Consider the following 19125-nt stretch of genomic DNA (forward strand, 5'->3'; position numbering starts at 1 on the left):
ACTCCATTGTAGTAGTTTGGCTGTTTTTCAAATGGCATTGCTGTGCTTTGTGGAGCTATTCTGGAGCTGGCTCTCAGCCTTGTTTACTCCTGTCTTTGAGTTAGAGATGGATATAAATAAATTAATTCAGCTAATTGCTTTAATACCCTGCACCGTTCCTCAGGAGAGTCAGGCAGCTCTGGGCAGCCTGCGGGCTAGCGTTGATAGCCGGTGCTTGGGACTGTCTCATTATGTCATTGAGCCCCTTATGCTTTAAGGTAAGAGTTAAATATGGGCAGAAGTGGTACAGATGAAGAAGAAAAAGGACATATTTTCTTCCTTCTCTTTCCAAGCTTTATGTATGTATATTTTAAAAGCTTAAAGCATCAAAAATTAGATGTTTATAATGGTGGTTATGAAGCTAGATTGTGTTGTAAATTTAAATTATATACCTGTTCTAGCATTGAATATCACCATTTAATTTGGTACACATCCCTTTTCTTGCAGTTTTGTCCTCTTTAAAATTAAACACTTTAATAATTAAAACTGCAGCATTGTCAAAGTTTCTGTTTTTCTGAATGACAAAACCATGTTTTCTTTTCATAGTAGGAAAATATGAACCATGGGAAGACAGTCATAAAGTTGTCTTAGTTTAACTGCCTATGGATTGATTTATTTGATTATTCCATAACTTTCTGTATATTTGAAGTGACCTTGTTTTATTTTGTTCTTTCAATAGGATCAACCAATGGGAGGCTGGGAGATGATCAGAAAAATTGGAGACACATCAGTCAGTTACAAATATACCTCAAGATATGTGCTGAAGGCAGGCCAGACTGTTACAGTAAGTTAATTTAGTTATCATTTAATTTAACTTCATTGTCTTAACCAATAGTTGAAGTAATTAAAACCATTTTAGCTTAAAGAGAAGCATTTTAGAAATGGGCATTAAAATGTTTTTGACATTATTAGGGAATTACAAGTGCTATTAAAGATTTTTAAAATTCTTTGTTATTGAGAGTGGTAAGTGACTATTAAAAGTGAAAGAATTGATCTTTGAATTATTTTTATTTTCTCTACTCCAGTAGAAATTAGCAGCTGACACCCCCCCTTCACCCCTAAAGAAGTTGAGGTGACTGTTTTCTTTTATCAATTCCTTTGTAAAAATATTAAATACATGTTTAAGATTTTATGATTGATACAGACCTTACTGAGTGTTTAAGATCAAAAGCTCAAACAGGTTAGAACTTCTCTTTTAAAAAGTGTATTCATAGAACTTGCCACCACATTGTGAAAATATCAGATGCTAATTTTGTAATAATGGGTAAAAATTGGAAAAGATATCCTAACCACGCGATCTTTTCTTTTCTTTAGTAATTATTGTAATGAGAGGAAATTTCTCAGCCCTGTTATGTGTCTTACGGAAGCTGCATAATGTGATGGAAAGAGTCTGACATTTTTAATTCAGAAGATTCAGATTTGAGCGTGCCCTTTATCTCTTTAAAAGTATAAAACCACTCTGCCAATCATCTGCTTTTTCCACTGGATACAGTTCCTCAGTGACTAAATAGATATATATATTCTATAGGTCTAGTGGAGAACTCAATTTTCACATAAAAAAATGTAAGGCATTTTTTTTTTCTTTGGTAGCTGGCATAAATGTGTTAAGAAGCTCTTTGGAATGTGGTAATCATAAGTGATATTTCTGTAAAATTGTACAAGGCAGGGCAATAGCAAAGATCAGTTTAAAACTCCAGAACAGGGGCTTCCCTGGTGGCACAGTGGTTGAGAGTCCACTTGCCAATGCAGGGGACACGGGTTCGTGCCCCGGTCTGGGAGGATCCCACATGCCGCGGAGCGGCTGGGCCCATGAGCCATGGCCGCTGAGCCTGCGCATCCGGAGCCTGTGCTCCGCAACGGGAGAGGCCATAACAGTGAGAGGCCCGTGTACCGCAAAAAAAAAAACAAAGCAAAAAACCCCCTCCAGAACAGAAGTAAGGGAACTACTATGTAATTTTAAATTTTCTTGTAGCCGCATTAAAAACAAGTGAAAAAGAAAGATGTGAAATTAACTTTAGAACTATGTTTTAAATTTAACCCAATATATCTAAAATATTATCATTTCAACATCTGATGAATATAAAAGTTATTAGATCACTTTAAAAAATATCTATTTATTTATTTATTTGGCTGCACTGGGTCTTAGTTGCAGCCCACAGGATCTTTGTTGCAGCATGTGGGATCTTTAGTTGTGGCATGCAGGATCTTAGTTGCGGCATGTGGGATCTAGTTCCCTGACCAGGGATCGAACCCGGGCCCCCTGTTTTGGGAGCGTGGAGTCTAAACCACTGGACAACCAGGGAAATCCCTTTTTTTAAAAAAAAAAAAAAAAAAACTAAATCTTGACACTTCGAGATACCCTTACAGCACACCTCAGTTGGGACTAGCCATGTTTCAAGTGCTCACAAGCCACATATGGCTACCATATTGAACGACACAGCTCTACTGTGTCGACATACTAGTTTTAGGTTAAATTACCCAGTAAGGTTACTGACGTGTTACAATTATTATTAAACACTAAACCAACTGTATGATTCCATATGGACTAGTGAAAAGTATAGCTTGAGGTTAGATTAACATTCCACATAACCTGAAAGTCAGCCCAGATCCAGTTCTCTTTTCAGTTTTATCCTAGTAATGCACCTTGCCCCTTTCCATTTATAATGGTGATGGAAGATCTGGAAGCTTCAAGTGAGCACTTTAAGAGGAAGGGGTCTCTCCTAATTAGTAATTGATAAGGTCTTCTCCCCATTTAAAAGAATACCTGCTTATACTATCTCCAGTCTTCATTCTGCCATCATATGGCCCTTTATATTGCAAGACAATTTATGGAGTACAAAACTTTCCTGTCTCTTTTCATATGGTCTTTTAGAAAGATCAGGACTGGTAGTAGTGTCCCTACAAGTGAGGACATAGAGGTTTGTAGAGGTGTAGTGTTATGTCCATGATACAAACCCAGGTTTTCTAACTCTCAAGTGTTCTCTATTCTACCAATGCTCTTCTGCCAGTAAATACATAAAAAATGTTGCAGAATTTCCCTGCTTATGAAAAGGGAAATCTTTCTGTTTCTTTTGCCTATTTCTGTAGCAGTCATATTTTCCATTGAATAATGGGTTATTTGTTTCCTGAATTCTTTTTGGAATTCAGACTCAGACACTGGGGTATTATGACACTGTCTCTGGTTGGATATATACCACCTTCCATTAGAATATTCTAGATAGGCTGTCTGCTGCAGAGCTTTTGAGAGAAGTTGGTCATCTCCTCAATTCCTGCTATAGGCAGCTGGAGGATACCATTGGAAGGGGTAGAAGGCTCTAACACGGAAGGGATGGCTCATGAAGCCCGTAGAATAATAGAATGCTAACAGTGAGAGCTTATATTTATTGAGTCAGCCATCTCCTCCATGTGGGTAATCATTTTTCTTCACAACAGTCCCGTGTATTATCAGTACCATTTCTGTACCATTGGAGGGTAAGTAAGGTAGCTTGCTCAAGGTGAGCTGGCATGTAGGCGAGCTAGGATGTGAATCTAGGCAACTTCACTTCAGAGTCCCGTGTGTCAACATTTTTATTTATCAGACTGGGAAGCTGAGGCCTAGCTAAGCTCTATGGGATATACAGCTAGTTAATATAGCAAGTCTAAAGCTAGGCCATAGTTCTGGAACTTTTAGAATCAGTCCTCTTACAAGGTGTTAAAGTCTCATCATTATGTTGTTATTGGCACGTGAGAAAGCTGGGCTCTGTGTAGAATGATTTCCTTTTTTCTTTCTAGATCTGGGCTGCAAATGCCGGTGTCACAGCCAGTCCTCCCACCGACCTCATCTGGAAGAACCAGAACTCTTGGGGCACTGGCGAAGATGTGAAGGTTATATTGAAAAATTCTCAGGGAGAGGTATGGTCATTTTATCGGTACCACCACAGTGTCAATTTTTTTTTCTTCATTGAAGTATAGTTGACTTACAATGCTGTGTTAATTACTGCTGTACGGCAGAGTGATTCAGTTATACATATATGTACATTTTTTTTTTTTTTGGCCACGCCACGCAGCCTGTGGGATCTTAGTTCCCTAACCAGGGATTGAACCCGGCCACTGGCAGTGAGAATGTGGAGTCCTAACCACTGGCCTGCCAGGGAATTCCTGTGTACATTCTTTTTTTAAAATACTTTTCCATTATGGTTTATCATAGGATATTGAATATAGTTCCCTGTGCTATGCAGTAGGACCTTGTTGTTTGTCCGTTTTATATATAATAGTTTGCATCTGCTCATCCCAACCTCCCACTCCCATCCCTGCCCCAACCCCTGCCCCCTTGGCAACCACCAGACTCTTCTCTATGTTCGTACCACAGTGTCAGTTTCACCTGAGAGTTCATCATGCAAGTGTGATTTCTTTTCAAAAATCAAATTTAAATGTGAAGTAACTGATTGCTTAAATCAGACCAAGGCTGCTGAGTCAATGAAAGAGATGCTAACTCCAGGTTTTAGGAATGAAATATGATTGTTAGTACAGGTTCCAGAGTCAGTTTGTGTCCAGTTTCTGTCTTCACTGCCCAGTGACTTTGGGTAAGTTCCTTCACCTCTCTTAGTTTTATCATTTTAAAATGGAGATAGTAATAACAAGATAACTAATATAAATAAGATAATATAATGAGAATAATATAAATGAGACAATCCTTGGGAAATGGTCAGAATAGTATCTGGCCACTGGTAAATGCTTAGGTTATTAACCTTGTTACTGACTTTCAACATGCTCGTGAAACTGAGTTTAAGGATTGTGGAGTGTACATTTGCTTGATGTGTATGTTTTCAACACGTCAGTCCTAGAACTCTTGTCAAAGAACCTTACCTACCCCCACTGTCACATAAAGACACTCCCAAATTCCCCCAGCCACGCACACATACCAAGAGATGAAAATGTCTTCAAGGATGGCGTGGTTTCAGGTCAAAGTACAGTATCCCCTTAGGGGTTTCTTCTCTGCTCCCATAGTGCCCAGGCACAGACCTTGTCTAGCTTGTCACGTTGTCCTCTCTCACTAGAGTAATAAGCATGTCAAGGGCAAGGACCTGTTCTGATTTTTCCTGGCACATAATAGGCACTTAGTGAGAAATTGCTGGATAAAATTTTAGGAAAATCAAACATGGACCTTTACTTAAGTTCAGAGAAATAAAGTGTAATTAATAACATTCATTCTGGGGGTCTGAGGTGTTTGCATACGAGAAGTCCTCTGCCCAGCCATCTTTCCAGCCATCCCTCACTGTAAACATCTGCTGGTGTTTAGACTGCTCTTAGTAAGGAATTCACTGTCTGCTGAATGAAGAATGCCCTTTATCTCAGACTGAGGCTAAAAATGAAAGGTCATCTGATGATTTCCACTGCAGACTTCAGTACAGTTCACCTCCAAATACTTGCTGGTTCTCAGGGTGTGGGCGTTTACAGATGCCTTCCGGAATTCACAAACTTCGAGGAGCTGGATCTCCTCCTGTTCTCTGTGTGGAGCCCTGCTCGCTTTTTGCCTTCGGCACTTTGGAATTCTTCCCAGTTGTCACTGGTGCTGCTGCCCAAGTGCTGAAATTACTGCAGCTCCTATGCTGGTAGTTCCTTCGACATCTAAAATTGGCAGAATACATGTCTCTTTCAAAACAGTGTTACGAGTGCCGATTTGCCCAGATTGAAAAGCACAGTTTTAAGGGGCTATGGTAGATGAAATAGGTTTTCATGAACCATGGAATCTAGTCAGCACCTTTTTCTGTGTGAAAATGTGTTCCAAGTTAGAAACGATCTTATAGGAGGATATTTGGAATGCAGCGGGTTTAAAAGCGCACAAAATAGATACGACAAGTGAAAAAGTAGATGCCATGACATGGGATATGTCTGGAGGTAGTATTACCAGTGATGTTTCAATTAAGCTGAATGAAGCTCAGGTTTCCCTTCATAATTCAAACCACTGAACTCTATAATGGATTATTTGGTTGGTTTGTTTTCCTGTTCTTTTAATAAACTTCTGCATTCTGCTTGTTAGGCTCTATGAAGTGACCTCTGTCAGAAATGAGGAAAGTATTATGAATACAGTTCTTATTTCTGTGATTGTCAGGCAAGTACTTTTGGCATTTATTCATTTAATTTTGTGAGACCATGTTTATTAATAGATCCCAGACCATATTTATAATAATTCATAATTACCACCATAAAGACCACTTTTCTGTAAGAGTTTAGATAATTGGCTTAAGTCAGTGTAATTTTTTTACGTATATTTTCTTGCTGAGACATTGGAGATATCAGGAAACCCAATTAAACTGGCTTTAAAATAATGGGAATATATGAGTTCACAAAACCAACCATCCAGAGATGTTGTCTGTTTCCTGGGTGTCTTCCTCAGGTGCATCATTCTAGGTTTACTTCTCGTGGGCAAGAGCATTGTGCCTAGTCAGGTCCTCGTCTGGGCTTTGCTCTCGTAGTACCAGCCTGGGTCATGTGCCCACCTCTGAGCCAGTTCCTGGAGTCAAGAGAACAGAGTTAGAGCTTGAGCCTTCTCCATGGCTAGATCACATTCAGCTTGTGACACACATGTCACATCTCCATGGGAGAGAGGGTACCCAGGTAAAAGTGGGGGCTCTTAACTGAGAAATGGCTGGGGAGGGGTGGTCCTAGGGATGAAAAACAGCAAATGTCACCATAGAGAAATAAAATGTTATTTTAATGAGGGAAATAAAAAATAAAGCAGTCTCTCTGTACCTTCTAGAATATAGGCATCACTGAAATTTTTGTATATGCAGATGATTACTTATGTATACAGAGATATTCTAGTTTAACAGTCAGCTCCTTCATCAACAAAAACTGCCTTGATTTTTAGTATTTGCTGAACTGTGGTGATTTCAGGATACCCACACGCTGTGACTGAGCACGGAGTTGAAGAGGCAGCACGTGAGCTGGCGCTAGCTGGCCCTGCAGCACTGCTGGGGAGATGGGTGTACCTTTATGTGCCCAGGGCTTTACCCAGGCAGACCCATGGCATGTTGATAGAGACCATTTTTGTGTGCCTTTCAGGGCACTTGATAGGGTTGGGTGTCTTGCTGAGAGGAATTTTTTGGTAAAGACATTTGTCTTTTAGCACCTTGACTAATAATTTCCTGGGCCTAAACCTTCCAGCAACTTTTGGTTCTAAATTTGTTTTATTATTTTTCTATTTAATTTTGTCGACATTTATTTAGCTCACTTATATTCCATACAGGCTTTCTGCATTAAATTAACTGATTTTTAAATGTTGTCAAATGAAAAGTGCTTAACAGCAGGCTTACATTAAAGGCAATTATGCTGAAGTAATTCATAATTAATGAAGTTGGGCAAGTTGCTCTTTTCTAAGCTTCTCATTTGAGGCTCATAGTCTGGTGTTTCATCACAAGCTCTAAGAGCCGGTGTTTCCATATGGGATGTATACACTGTCATGAGTTGCTAGAAGCTGAAATGTGAGAATTCTATAACAGATTTTATTTGACTTTTCTTTCCTTATTTTAAGATGAGTTCAGGGAAGCTAGGTACTCTGAAAACTTTTTGGGAATCTTTTTTCTGTTTTGTATGCCATCATCCCCCAGTGGATATCTTAGTTCAAAGAGTTGTAATTGATCTAAGGATTCACATGCTTTTTTATTAGTACTAATTTGGTTAAAGCAAGTGTTATTTGTGAAAAGACTATTTGTGTGTATAAACATGGACTGATCTCACAGAATTGAAGTTTCTGGCTAATTCAGACTCAAAATGGTCTATCTTCCTCGGCCGTGCAACAATAATCAAAATTCCCTACAAAATACTACTGTACTACCTTACTTCATTTATAAAATATATATGTGGACATGTTGTAAAGAGAACTCTCATTTCTCTGTCACTGTTCTCTGGTTTTCTTCCTCTGCCATTTTAAACTAGCTGGTCTGTGTTAAATTTCAGGTAAGCTTTTACTGACGTGATTTTAGTGTCTTCATCTGGAGTTATCTTTCTTGAGTAACCTTAGGACATGCATGGTACAGAGTAAAATTAGACGTTCTGCAGCACTCTAGGACACACTCATTTACTTGCTGCTAGATCATCAGGTTAGCCTTGTGCTTAAACAGAAACACTGCTGCATTTGTGCAAGTCAGCATTCTCTACAGGATAGTTATTTGTATTTGCGCCTTTCAGTAGAAAATGGAAATGGTTACTTTCTGTTATGCCTCCAGTGAATAATAGGAGTTCTGTTTTTTTGTACAGAGTACATTGGAACTTCACTGGTATGTTGTTAGTAAATAGTGTTCCTGTGTCTTGATTCTGTTTCATTCAAGAGGAACTAGCTGCTGAAGGAATGAAAGTTTGTCCTTTTCATCTCACTCATCAGGTGGTCCTCTTGCCACCGAGGTCCCTGAGAGCACAGCAGTTAGACTCTGACTTCATTTTATTCAGCATTTATTTAGCACCTTCTCTTTGCTAGGAGCCAAGATCTTTAAGCTGAATTCATGTTGAGTGTTATAAAGAATTTAGTGTGCCAAATCATTTACAGAATTCTTAGTAACAGAATGGGATAAAAAGCAGTGGGAACTTCTCAGCAGGTATTTCAAATTGGATACCAGTAGCTCCCCTGCAGGGAATATTGAAAATCTAAGAACTGCAACTAATTATGCAAAAATTTCTGTTCAGTAGCTGAAGCTACTGATGAGCCACTTAAAAAAAAAAAAAGAAAAGAAAAGTCCCTGACATAGGAATGCTGTTTCTTAAATTTACGCAACGAAAAGATGTCGTCCTCCCACAGTCTTTGTGATTTTTAAGTATAGTGGGTTTTTTTTTTTTAATTAATTAATTTTTTATTTTTGGCTGCGTTGGTCTTTGTTGCTGCGCACCGGCTTCCTCGAGTCGTGGTGAGCGGGGTCTACTCTTCGTTGCAGTGCGCGGGCTTCTCATTGTGGTGGCTTCCCTTGTTGTGGCGCACAGGCTTAGTTGCTCCACGGCATGTGGGATCTTCCGGGACAAGGATCGAACCCGTGTCCCCCGCATTGGCAGGCGGATTCTTAACCACTGCACCACCAGGGAAGTCCCAAAGTACAGTGTTTTAACTTAAATCAAACTCTTGTGTTTAGGAGGTTGCTCAAAGAAGTACAGTCTTCAAAACAACCATACCTGAAGAGGAAGAGGAGGAGGAAGAAACAGCTGAAGTGGCTGTCGAGGAAGAACTTTTCCACCAGCAGGTATTACTTTAATATATGTCTTTTAAATTTTATTAACAGAATTACATGAAAACCAAAACCAGTAGTGGAGCTTGTTTTTTCCCTATTACTTGATGAACTAAGTCAGTGATCTACCAAGTGGGGTTTGTTTTTCCTGAGGGGATCTTCAAGATACAGTACATTTGGGTACTGGAAGAAAATGTTTGCACTTCTTTTTTAAAAATTATTTCTCGTATCAAATTTCAGTTTTGTCTTTTGTTTTATAATGTATGTAATATGTTATGGTAGGGCATGTATGCCACATAAATAAGTATATATGGATTGGAATGCATGCTAAAAATTATTTATTGAAGGGTTCTTTGATTGAGTTTAGATGACTAAATTGGAGCAGGTATCTGCATATAAACTCAAGAAAAACAAAGAGTAGGGACTTCCCTGGTGGCGGAGTGGTTAAGAATCCGCCTGCCAGTGCTGGGGACACGGGTTCGAGCCCTGGTTGGGGAAGATCCCACATGCTGCAGAGCAACTAAGCCTGTGAGCCACAACTACTGAGCCTGTGCTCTAGAGCCCGCCAGTCACAACTACTGAGCCCGCGCGCTGCAACTACTGAAGGCCACGTGCCTAGAGCCCGTGCTCTGCAACAAGAGAAGCCACCGCAATAAGGAGCCCGTGCACCGCAACCAAAAGTAGCCCCTGCTCGCTTCAACTAGAGAAAGCCCATGTGCAGCAAGAAAGACCCAACACAGCCAAAAAATAAATAAATTAAATTTAAAAAAATCATTACCTGATTAAAAAAAAAAGAGTAATGTTCAGCTTCAGTGTGAAGCAAAATTCTTGCTGTCTTAAGTTTTTAATTATTTAATTGCAAGATAGATTTTAGCTGATGCTTGGACTTTTGAGAGTCCTTGAAATAAACTCCAAATTTGATTTTAATTAATTAAATTGGAATTATTAATAAGTAATGAGCCTTCAGTTTATATTCTCAAGCTGTTCATGTCTATCATTAATCAAAATTCCTACCCTTATCCTTATAAGATGTCGTCACCATGTCTCCAGATTTATAAATCTGTTTGTTTTGCTTAATTAGCCCCAGTCCTGCTCCAAATAAACATTTTCTCATGTGTTCAGCCTCCAGAGTTGAGAACCACTTGAGGTGGGTTATAGGAGAATGAATTTTTGGCATGGATACTTCCTCGTACATTTTGGAGGAATATTTAAGAACAGGTGTTTTATACTTGGCTTTAACAAGAAACAGGTACAAGATCCATTTTCTGCCCTTATTTGAAATATTATAATGACTGGAAGTAAAATAACAATATAAGAGATATCTCAGGGTGCCAGGCTAGTGGTTCAGAGCATGAGTTGTAGCAGATCAGATGCTGGAGAAGGCTGTTTAGGCCACCAGAACAGTTGAGAAGATCTCTGGAAAATAGGCTTGTCCAGTATTTTGAAAGATGGGCAATTATTTGAGTATTAGAAGGCAGATGGTAGTGTTCTGTGGTTGTTTGAATTATCTGTTGCTACATTAGGAGACCATCTTAAATTAAAGCTCAGTGACTTAAAACTGATTTCTTAATTCCTATGACTCTGTGGTTTGACTGGGCTCCACTGGGCAATTCATTTGTTCCCACCCAATGGAGAGTGAAGTCAGTCATGCAGTTGCATTCAGCTGGAAGCTTGGCTAGGGCTCAGATGTTCTCCATGTCTGTTTCCATGTGGTTTCTTATCATTTGGTTGTTTAGTCCAACCTTCTTTACAGCATGGCAGCTGGCTTCCAAGAGAGTGAAAACGGAAAGCATTAGATTTCTTAAAGGCCCATATTCTTTTAGTCAAAGTAAGTCATAGGCCAGCTTCAATTCCAGGGGAGGGTAAATAGTCTCCACCTCATAATGGGAGGAGTGGCAAAGAATTTATCATGATCTTTAATTCATCACAGGGTATATGTCAAGACTTGAGCACCAAGTATATCTGTCCATCCAGTTGTGTTTGTAGGGTGTGAGTGAGAGATAAGTGAAGTGGGGAGGTTGGTGTTAAATCAGCATACTCTGGAATGCCTAGGGAAGGAGCTTCTGCACACTTTGGAGCAAGGAGAAGTTGAGACAATATCAGAGGGATGACTGTAGAAGGGAGATTGCAGACATCCTGAGAGACTATGCAAATGGAGATTCATTAATTAAGGCATAGTGACCGAACTTGAGGGGGAGAAGAAAAAAAATCAAAGATGTGCGAGGTTTATAGCTTTTGTGATCAGAAGAAATAATGATATCAAAGTTCTAAAGAGAGGACTTCCCTGTTGGCGCAGTGGTTGAGTCCGCCTGCCGATGCAGGGGACACGGGTTCGTGACCCGGTCTGGGAAGATCCCACATGCCGCGGAGTGGCTAGGCTCGTGAGCCATGGCCGCTGGGCCTGCGCGTCTGGAGCCTGTGCTCTGCACCGGGAGAGGCCACAACAGTGAGAGGCCTGCGTACTGCAAAAAAAAAAAAAAAAAAGTTCAAAAGAGGGAAGATGGAAGGATGGATCAACTATTTTGACTTCATATTAGAGAATGAATCCAGTGGCCTTTTGAGTTGATTAGAAGTCTTTCTGGTTGACCTTCAAGAAACCAATTTCAGTAGTCAAGTGGTGTTTCACAGTCATGTTGTGAGATTTTAAGGAATTAGTGAGTGATAAAGAAATGGATAGAGGGAGCCGTTTTGACTTCACATTTGAAGATGAACCCAATGCAAATGCTTCAGGATATGAAAGCTGAGGATCCAGCAAGCCATATTTCCTGATGTGGTTGTTCAGAATGCCATCCACTGAGCTCCTGTTTCCTAAGTTACCAAAGGATGTTATTGAATAGGAAGTTTCAACTTCAGCTGCTTATTAGGATTTCTTAGGGAGCTTTAAAATTACATATAAATAGATACTGTTCCCCAGTTAAATGAGAAATTCTCATTTATTTAAAAAAAAATTTATTTATTTATTTATTTTTGGCTGCATTGGGTCTTTGTTGCTGCGTGCGGGCTTTCTCTAGTTAAAGCGAGCGGGGGCTGCTCTTTGTTGTGGTGTGTGGGCCTCTCATTGCAGTGGCTTCTCGTTGTGGAGCATGGGCTCTAGGTGCGAGGGCTTCAGTAGTTGTGTCATGCGGGCTCAGCAGTTGTGGCTCGTGGGCTTTAGAGCTCAGGCTCTATAGTTGTGGCACACGGACTTAGCTGCTCCGTGGCATGTGGGATCTTCCCGGACCAAGGCTTGAACCTGTGTCCCCTGCATTGGCAGGCAGATTCTTCACCACTGTGGCACAAGGGAAGTCCGAAATGAGAAATTCTCATTTAATTGATCTAGGGACCTAGATCAGAATTTTGTTTTAAGAACTCCTCAGGATCTCAATGTGCAGCTAGAGTTGAGAATCACTGTTCTGGAATTTGTTGGAGTATTCTAGGGGAGAAATCCATAAGAGAAGTTTAAAAAGGATAAGTGAGAAGTAATAAACGTCCATTTGAAGTTAGGTAATAATGAATTTGTAGTATCTCTGCCTTATTTTAAAATACCGTGATCCATTTTCTTAGCACTAATTTTTTTTTCTGTTTTCCTCATCAGGGAGCCCCAAGAGGTTCCAATAGAAGCTGTGCAATTATGTAAACTTCTCACATCAACTGTCTTCCTCAAAATAAAGAAGTATGGTAATCCTTACCTACATGCAGTGCAGAGCCTTCTCAGAAGCACAGAATATTTTTATATTTCCTTTATGTGAATTTTTAAGCTGCGAATCTGATGGCCTTAATTTCCTTTTTTGACACTGAACGTTTTGTAAAAGAAATCATATCCATATACTTTGTTGCAAGATGTGAATTGACACTGAACTGTGTACTGTTTGAAAAGGGTCCCTCAAAATTTTGACATTTTTTTTGTATGTGTGGTTTTTTTTTTAAGTTCTATGAGGAGGGGAGGGTAAATAAACCACTGTGTTTTAATTTGTTTTAATTTGAAGATTGCTCCATCTAGATTAGCAATCTGCTCTTGATTATTCTCTGCTATATATAACGGTGCTGTGAGGGAGGGGAAAAGCATTTTTCAATATATTGAACTTTTGTACTGAATTTTTTTGTAATAAACAATCAAGGCTACAAAAATTTTTTTTAAATAGAAAAGAGAAATTTTGTAAGAAGGCAATATTAACCTAATCATCATGTAAGCACTCTAGATGAAGGATTCCACAAAACTTTGTTTTATGGTTACTTCTTCTCTTAGATTCTTAATTCACAAGGGGAATGGGGGGAGGGGAGAGGGGGGAGGGAAGGGTTTCTCCTAAAACGCATTAGTTGTGTTTTTTAAGATAGTGTAACTTGCTTAAATTTCTTATGTGACATTAACAAATAAAAAGCTGTTTTTAATATTAATCTGCTGTCTTTTAACTTTAGAACTGTTTTGGGGGAGAAAAGCATTGTTTCAGTTTTACTTTTGATAAAAATAATTTGGCTTTTTGTTTGAACTAGATTTTTCTTTAAGGCTCTGACAATGGGGAATATAAACACAAACTATTTTGGGGTCTCCCCTGTTTTCAGTACTCTGTTGTCATTAATGATAGCACTAATAAAAGCCATAATAATAGCTAATTTTTTGGAACCAGACACCATGCTCAGTGCTTTATATTTTTTAGCTTATTAACAATAAGACCTTTGAAAATCTCTTTAAGAAAGCCATTTAGGAACATTAGGGACAGTAGGAGAAATTGGGGAAGACACTCCTTTTAAAGGAAAAAAATGGAGATAGTATTTCTGGAATCTAGTTTTACTTTTTTTTTTTTTGTGGTACGCGGGCCTGTCACTCTTGTGGCCTCTCCCATTGCGGAGCACAGACTCTGGACACACAGGCTCAGGAGCCACGGCTCACGGGCCCAGCCGCTCCGCGGCACGTGGGATCTTCCCGGACCGGGTCATGAACCCGTGTCCCCTGCATCGGCAGGCCGACTCTCAACCACTGCGCCACCAGGGAAGCCCAAGTTTTACTGTCTTTTGAAACACAGAAGAGACACTGATTACAAGGAATACAGTATGAATGATAGAAAATATGTGTGTGCTGTGTGGGGTAGTTACGTATGGTGGTAACTAGAGTGTCATTTTTTACGCATTTGGAGAGTTTATCTTGTGATTGCTTTAGCTAAGTGAGTTAGTTCATCTTGTAGAAAGTAGAATATCCAAACCATCCCTAGAATGAACTGTTGATAACAATTCAGAAGCTAATCCAGAGTCGGTGTTTGCTTTTCTCTTAAAATATTCCTGCAGTAAGCTGCACAGACTAGCAACTTACACTTGAAAATAACTCACAAAGTCCCAGAATTACTGTGCTCTGCAGATTTACTGCATTCGCTGGTGCCGTCGGAGACACAAGATAAATGCTGGGTTAGAAATTCTGTCTGGTGAAGCAGATAAAATGATAACTTCACACAGATTTATCTTCAGAATGAGAATGGCAGTGCAGGGTGTGGCCCAACTTGCTTGTGAAAAGTGTTGCCACAAGATAGGATTCTTGCCATCAAAATTCATTCTAGGTACTTTATTGCCAGATAAATTGGGTTATAGGAATCACTTTAATTAATTAAGCATTAAGAAAATTTGGCAGTTTTTCTTTTTTTTGTGGTACGCGGGCCTCTCACTGTTGTGGCCTCTCCCGTTGCGTAGCACAGGCTCCGGACGCGCAGGCTCAGCAGCCATGGCTCACGGGCCCAGCCGCTCCGCGGCATGTGGAATCTTCCCAGACCGGGGCACGAACCTGTGTCCCCTGCATCGGCAGGCAGACTCTTAACCACTGTGCCACCAGGGAAGCTCAGGCAGTTTTAATACAGAGGAATATTATATACTCTAGTGAAATTTAGAGTAAGAACCCAGGACTCAGTTAATACATAGCTGGGTGCCTCTGAATATGTGGAAGGAGATTGTTGAGTCGATTTAAGCTGACAGACTTTACACTAAATAGAAATTTTCTGAAAGTGAGCTGCACCTACACCTGTTCCCACAGAGCATCTGGGAGGCAGAGGCTCAACGGCTGCCTCTCTGTAGTAAGTGCTTCTCCCCATCAGTGGAGGCTACAGCTGCGTATCTGCATTACTGAACTGTTTCATAACAAGCGTGAAACTTTCCCCCCTTATTTCATCTGCAGTGGTCTAGTTTCACCACTATGTTTAGATACAGATTTATTTTCCTCTTGCTCAGCTCTCACCTCAGGGTTTTTAACTAAGAGAATTCTGGATGTCTGTATTTTGTTGAATATCAGCTCATCCCTGTTCGCTGTTCTTCTCTTCTGGGATTTCTTTTAGCCTTACATTGAACCTGTTCTCTTTCATATGTTTTAGGTTTCTTTGTGCTGTATTCTCAGTAACTTAGTATTTATCTCGCTAATTATGTTCTCAGCCCTGTCTAATCTGTTTATCCCATTTGTTGTAGTTTCTAGTTTCGTTAACTGTACTTTTCATTTCTGAAATTGTGCTTGATTCTTTTTCAAAATTTGCCTGTCCTCTTTTCAACTTTTTTTTTCTTTTTTTTAACTATAGTTGTCATCTTTTAAAAAGGTCATTTTCATCATATTTATTGTATAGTCTCTAGTCTGTGTTCTTGAGTATGCCCATTTTTTTTTCTCTCAGCCGCAGAAAAATTATTGGTGGTTTGCTTCCTCGTGGGGTTTTTAGGATTGTGAACTTATCTTCAGTAAGGGCTGTTTATTTTGTGAGTTGTCCCTGTCCCAGGGTTTTGCTACAGAGTAACTTGGAGGTTTCCTGTGCTGTCTCCCCAGTGATGCGGTGGTATAGTGGTCTGGACCTCTGCTGCTGTTTTCTCACCTTGTGGTGGTGAAGGTCCACTAGGACAGTTGTGCGGAGTGTTTGCTGGTTCTTGCAGGTGACTTTCACATGCAGTCCCCCGGCCCCAGCAGGAGCTGGGTTTTGGTCTGGGCCGGCAGGCAGTCCGTGTTCTGCTTGCCTGGGCTGTGGGCTGCACGGCGTGGTCCTGTGCCTTGTGCACCGGGCCCTCTTCCTTGCATGGACTTAAAGCCATGTTTCCTGTCCCCATCTCCAGCCCCCGAGGCTTCTCCTTAAGACTTTGAGTTCTTTGTTCCTTATGGCACCTGGCCATTTCTTGTTTTTTAGGCTTAGTCCTAGATTAAAACCAAAATAAGTTCTAGTTTATCAGTTTTATAGTGGAAGGAAGGGGTCATCTTGGCCAGTTCATTCCACCATCACACACACATACAAATAAATGCACATTTATTTTCATATGTGTGCAGTTTTAAGAGATACAGTTATGCTAAATCATGTTCCTTTGGGCTTCAGTTTCTTACCCATCATCATCCCTTTTACCAAATCTTTTTTTTTTTTTTGCGGTACGCGGGCCTCTCACTGTTGTGGCCTCTCCCGTTTGCGGAGCTCAGTGGCCATGGCTCATGGGCCCAGCCGCTCCGCGGCATGTGGGATCTTCCCGGACCGGGGCACGAACCGCGTCCCCTGCATCGGCAGGAGGACTCTCAACCACTGCGCCACCAGGGAAGCCCTGAAGAGACGCTTTGATCCACGCTTCTGGATCATTGGCTTCTGAACAAAATGCAGATCTTTTTAGTTCCACTGCATGAAGTAGCGGCATGGGTGTGAATTTTAGGGGTACCACCAGAGGAGAATGACTCTTAGGGTTCAAACTTTTGAGCCCCTGAAGCAAGGTTCTGGAATTTCCATAATATTTACCAGGCAAAACCCAGAATTCTGAAATTGAGGCTGACTCCTTCCCTTCCTACCAAAAAAAGGCACTGAAAGAGGTGGTATTTAGGATTCGGTTTTTCTGCCATTTGTCTACCTTACTAAAGGGACGTTCAGAACAAAGTTGATGGGAATGAGGAAAATATTTAGGCAAAATACATGTAAAGCTCACAGAGGTCACAGTTCAAATTGGAGAGGGAGCTTCACATTAACATGTTGAATGGGAAGAACAGTGAATTAATGCAGACAGGACTGGGAGTGGATGCGGCTTTGCTGTTTTGGAAGGTTAGAGTGTGGGCCAAGGATCACAGAAGTCCCCTGGGAGCCAGTTTGCCCTGGAGACATGCACCCGACAGCCGGGAATCACCTCACTCCCTGCCTCCTATCCTCGCTTTCATGATACGTATTCTTCCTTTACTTTAACAGCACAGTAAATCCTGTCTTCTGCTGATGTTTCTCAAGAGACAAAATGCACCTCTCAGTTTAAGGAGACAGCTTGTTCAGTAGCTTGATTACTTATAACAATAAAACACATATTCATGCGGATTTATTATGTGAGTGCCCCAGTCTGTGTAGCTTAATGATGTCTCTGCATTTTGTATACCATTTTCTTGATATTGGTGTTTATTTCTGTGGTTTAAAACATCATCCTCACCTGCCTTTTAAGGCTTCTTCCTGCAGCTTGTGTGCCCTAATGCCCTTTGCCACTAGCGTCTGGTCTGCCAGCGTTCTGACTTTCTTCATGCATCTGGCTTACGGCAGACCTCCCCATACAGCTGTAATAGTTGGGGGCGCGTACCTTCCCTAGTCTTTTTTTTTCTTCAGCGCTTTGTGACTCAATGTGGATAATTATTTTCAGACTGTCTGGTTTGGCCTGTTAAATATGCTTGGGTATTTCCACAACCCCCTCCGTATAATCCTGTGTCCTATGATGTAAGTTAGCTGCGAGTGTTAGCTAAGTGTCCATTGTGTGACCACACCAGAGGGACATGTCTCCAGATAGCAGGTCTCACTCTGGCAGAAACCAGCTTTCTAGCTTAGTGGCCAAGAGCGGTCTTAGAGACAATGATCTTAGATCATTGTTGTGGTTTCCAAACTCTGAGTCCCAGGTCACTTGTTCCCCTCATCTTTCTCGTTCTCTCTCCATTCTCTAGCCAGGGAGCCTCCCAGCCCACCCCCGCCTTTAACAAGCACTGCTTTTTGACTTAGGCCCTGGCAGCTGGTCCATTCTCTTCTGAAGCCTGGGATCGTGACCCAGCCTCCCTCTTCGCTGCCAGCTCCCCACTCCTTTGTTATGCTGCCTTCCAACCCGTGTCAAGAGGACTGAACCCAAGCTCTTTCTAGGGCCAGAATTTTCCTCTGAACCATTTTCCCAGGTGCCCATTTCTCTTAAGTTTTTGTCCTGCTAAGAGAAAAATTGTTAGGAAGTTTGAACTTCGGAAAAACGAGCTGAAAACATTCACTGAGCGCCTGTTGCTTAGTTTTCATTATTCTACGTCATGAAAGAAATAGCCTGGACTGAACTCTGAGAGGTGTGGCCATGGGATCACCAGGACTCAGTGCTTATGTTTACAAATCTGGGCGGGATCCTTTTGTGGAGAAGGAAGGGTTTGGGCATCAGAGGGGGGATGACTCAGGGTGCCTCATACCAGAAACTCCTGTAGGAACCTGAAGCAGGGCCTTTAGTCGTGTCGGGCACCTGGGGAACTTTGGGAACCCAACCAAGAGGAATGGGCAGGGGCAGGATCCTGGATGTGCAATGCTGCTCTCGCACTGTGTGGGGGGCACAGAATACCACATGTTGGTCTCTTGCTTACACATGGAATAGTTTCAATCTCATACGGGAGGAGGAAAGACCCATAAAGAGGAAGGAGGGAGAAAGCGAAAGGATTAGACGTTTGTTGAATGTTCACACAGCCAGGCACTCTGCTCAGGGTTGTCCCCCAAACATTAACTCACCTGAAGCTCGTAGTACCACGCTGGGCAAGTAGTGTTATCCTTGTTTTGCAGATGGGTCACTTGCCCAGAGGCTAAGTCAGTCATTCATTCATCCCTTCAATGACCGTTCACTGGGGGATTTAGTTTTGCCGGGCATTGCCTTGCCAGCACCCGGGATACCAAGATGAGAGATCCTGTGGTTTTCTTGGGAACTCAGTCTCATTGCCCAGGCCACCACCAGC

General features: G+C 41.2%; 1 protein-coding gene across 3 annotated transcripts in view; it reads left to right on the plus strand.

Moving 5' to 3' along the window:
- The window catches only part of LMNB1 (lamin B1), a 116024-nt gene that overhangs the window by 52961 nt on the left and 43938 nt on the right, over nt 1-19125 (plus strand). Inside the window, exons 9-12 of one of the 3 annotated variants that reach the window (XM_030869751.2) lie at nt 719-823; nt 3811-3930; nt 9138-9245; nt 12805-13465. In XM_030869751.2, the coding sequence (XP_030725611.1) occupies nt 719-823; nt 3811-3930; nt 9138-9245; nt 12805-12846 (375 nt within the window). In that variant the 3' untranslated portion in view covers nt 12847-13465. Of the gene's footprint in view, nt 1-718; nt 824-3810; nt 3931-6058; nt 8145-9137; nt 9246-12804; nt 13466-19125 lie in introns of those variants that run through there. The other 2 variants (XM_060296158.2, XM_060296161.1) reach the window with 2 other exon arrangements.

Source organism: Globicephala melas, chromosome 3 (assembly GCF_963455315.2).
Source record: "Globicephala melas chromosome 3, mGloMel1.2, whole genome shotgun sequence".
Taxonomy (NCBI): domain Eukaryota; kingdom Metazoa; phylum Chordata; class Mammalia; order Artiodactyla; family Delphinidae; genus Globicephala; species Globicephala melas.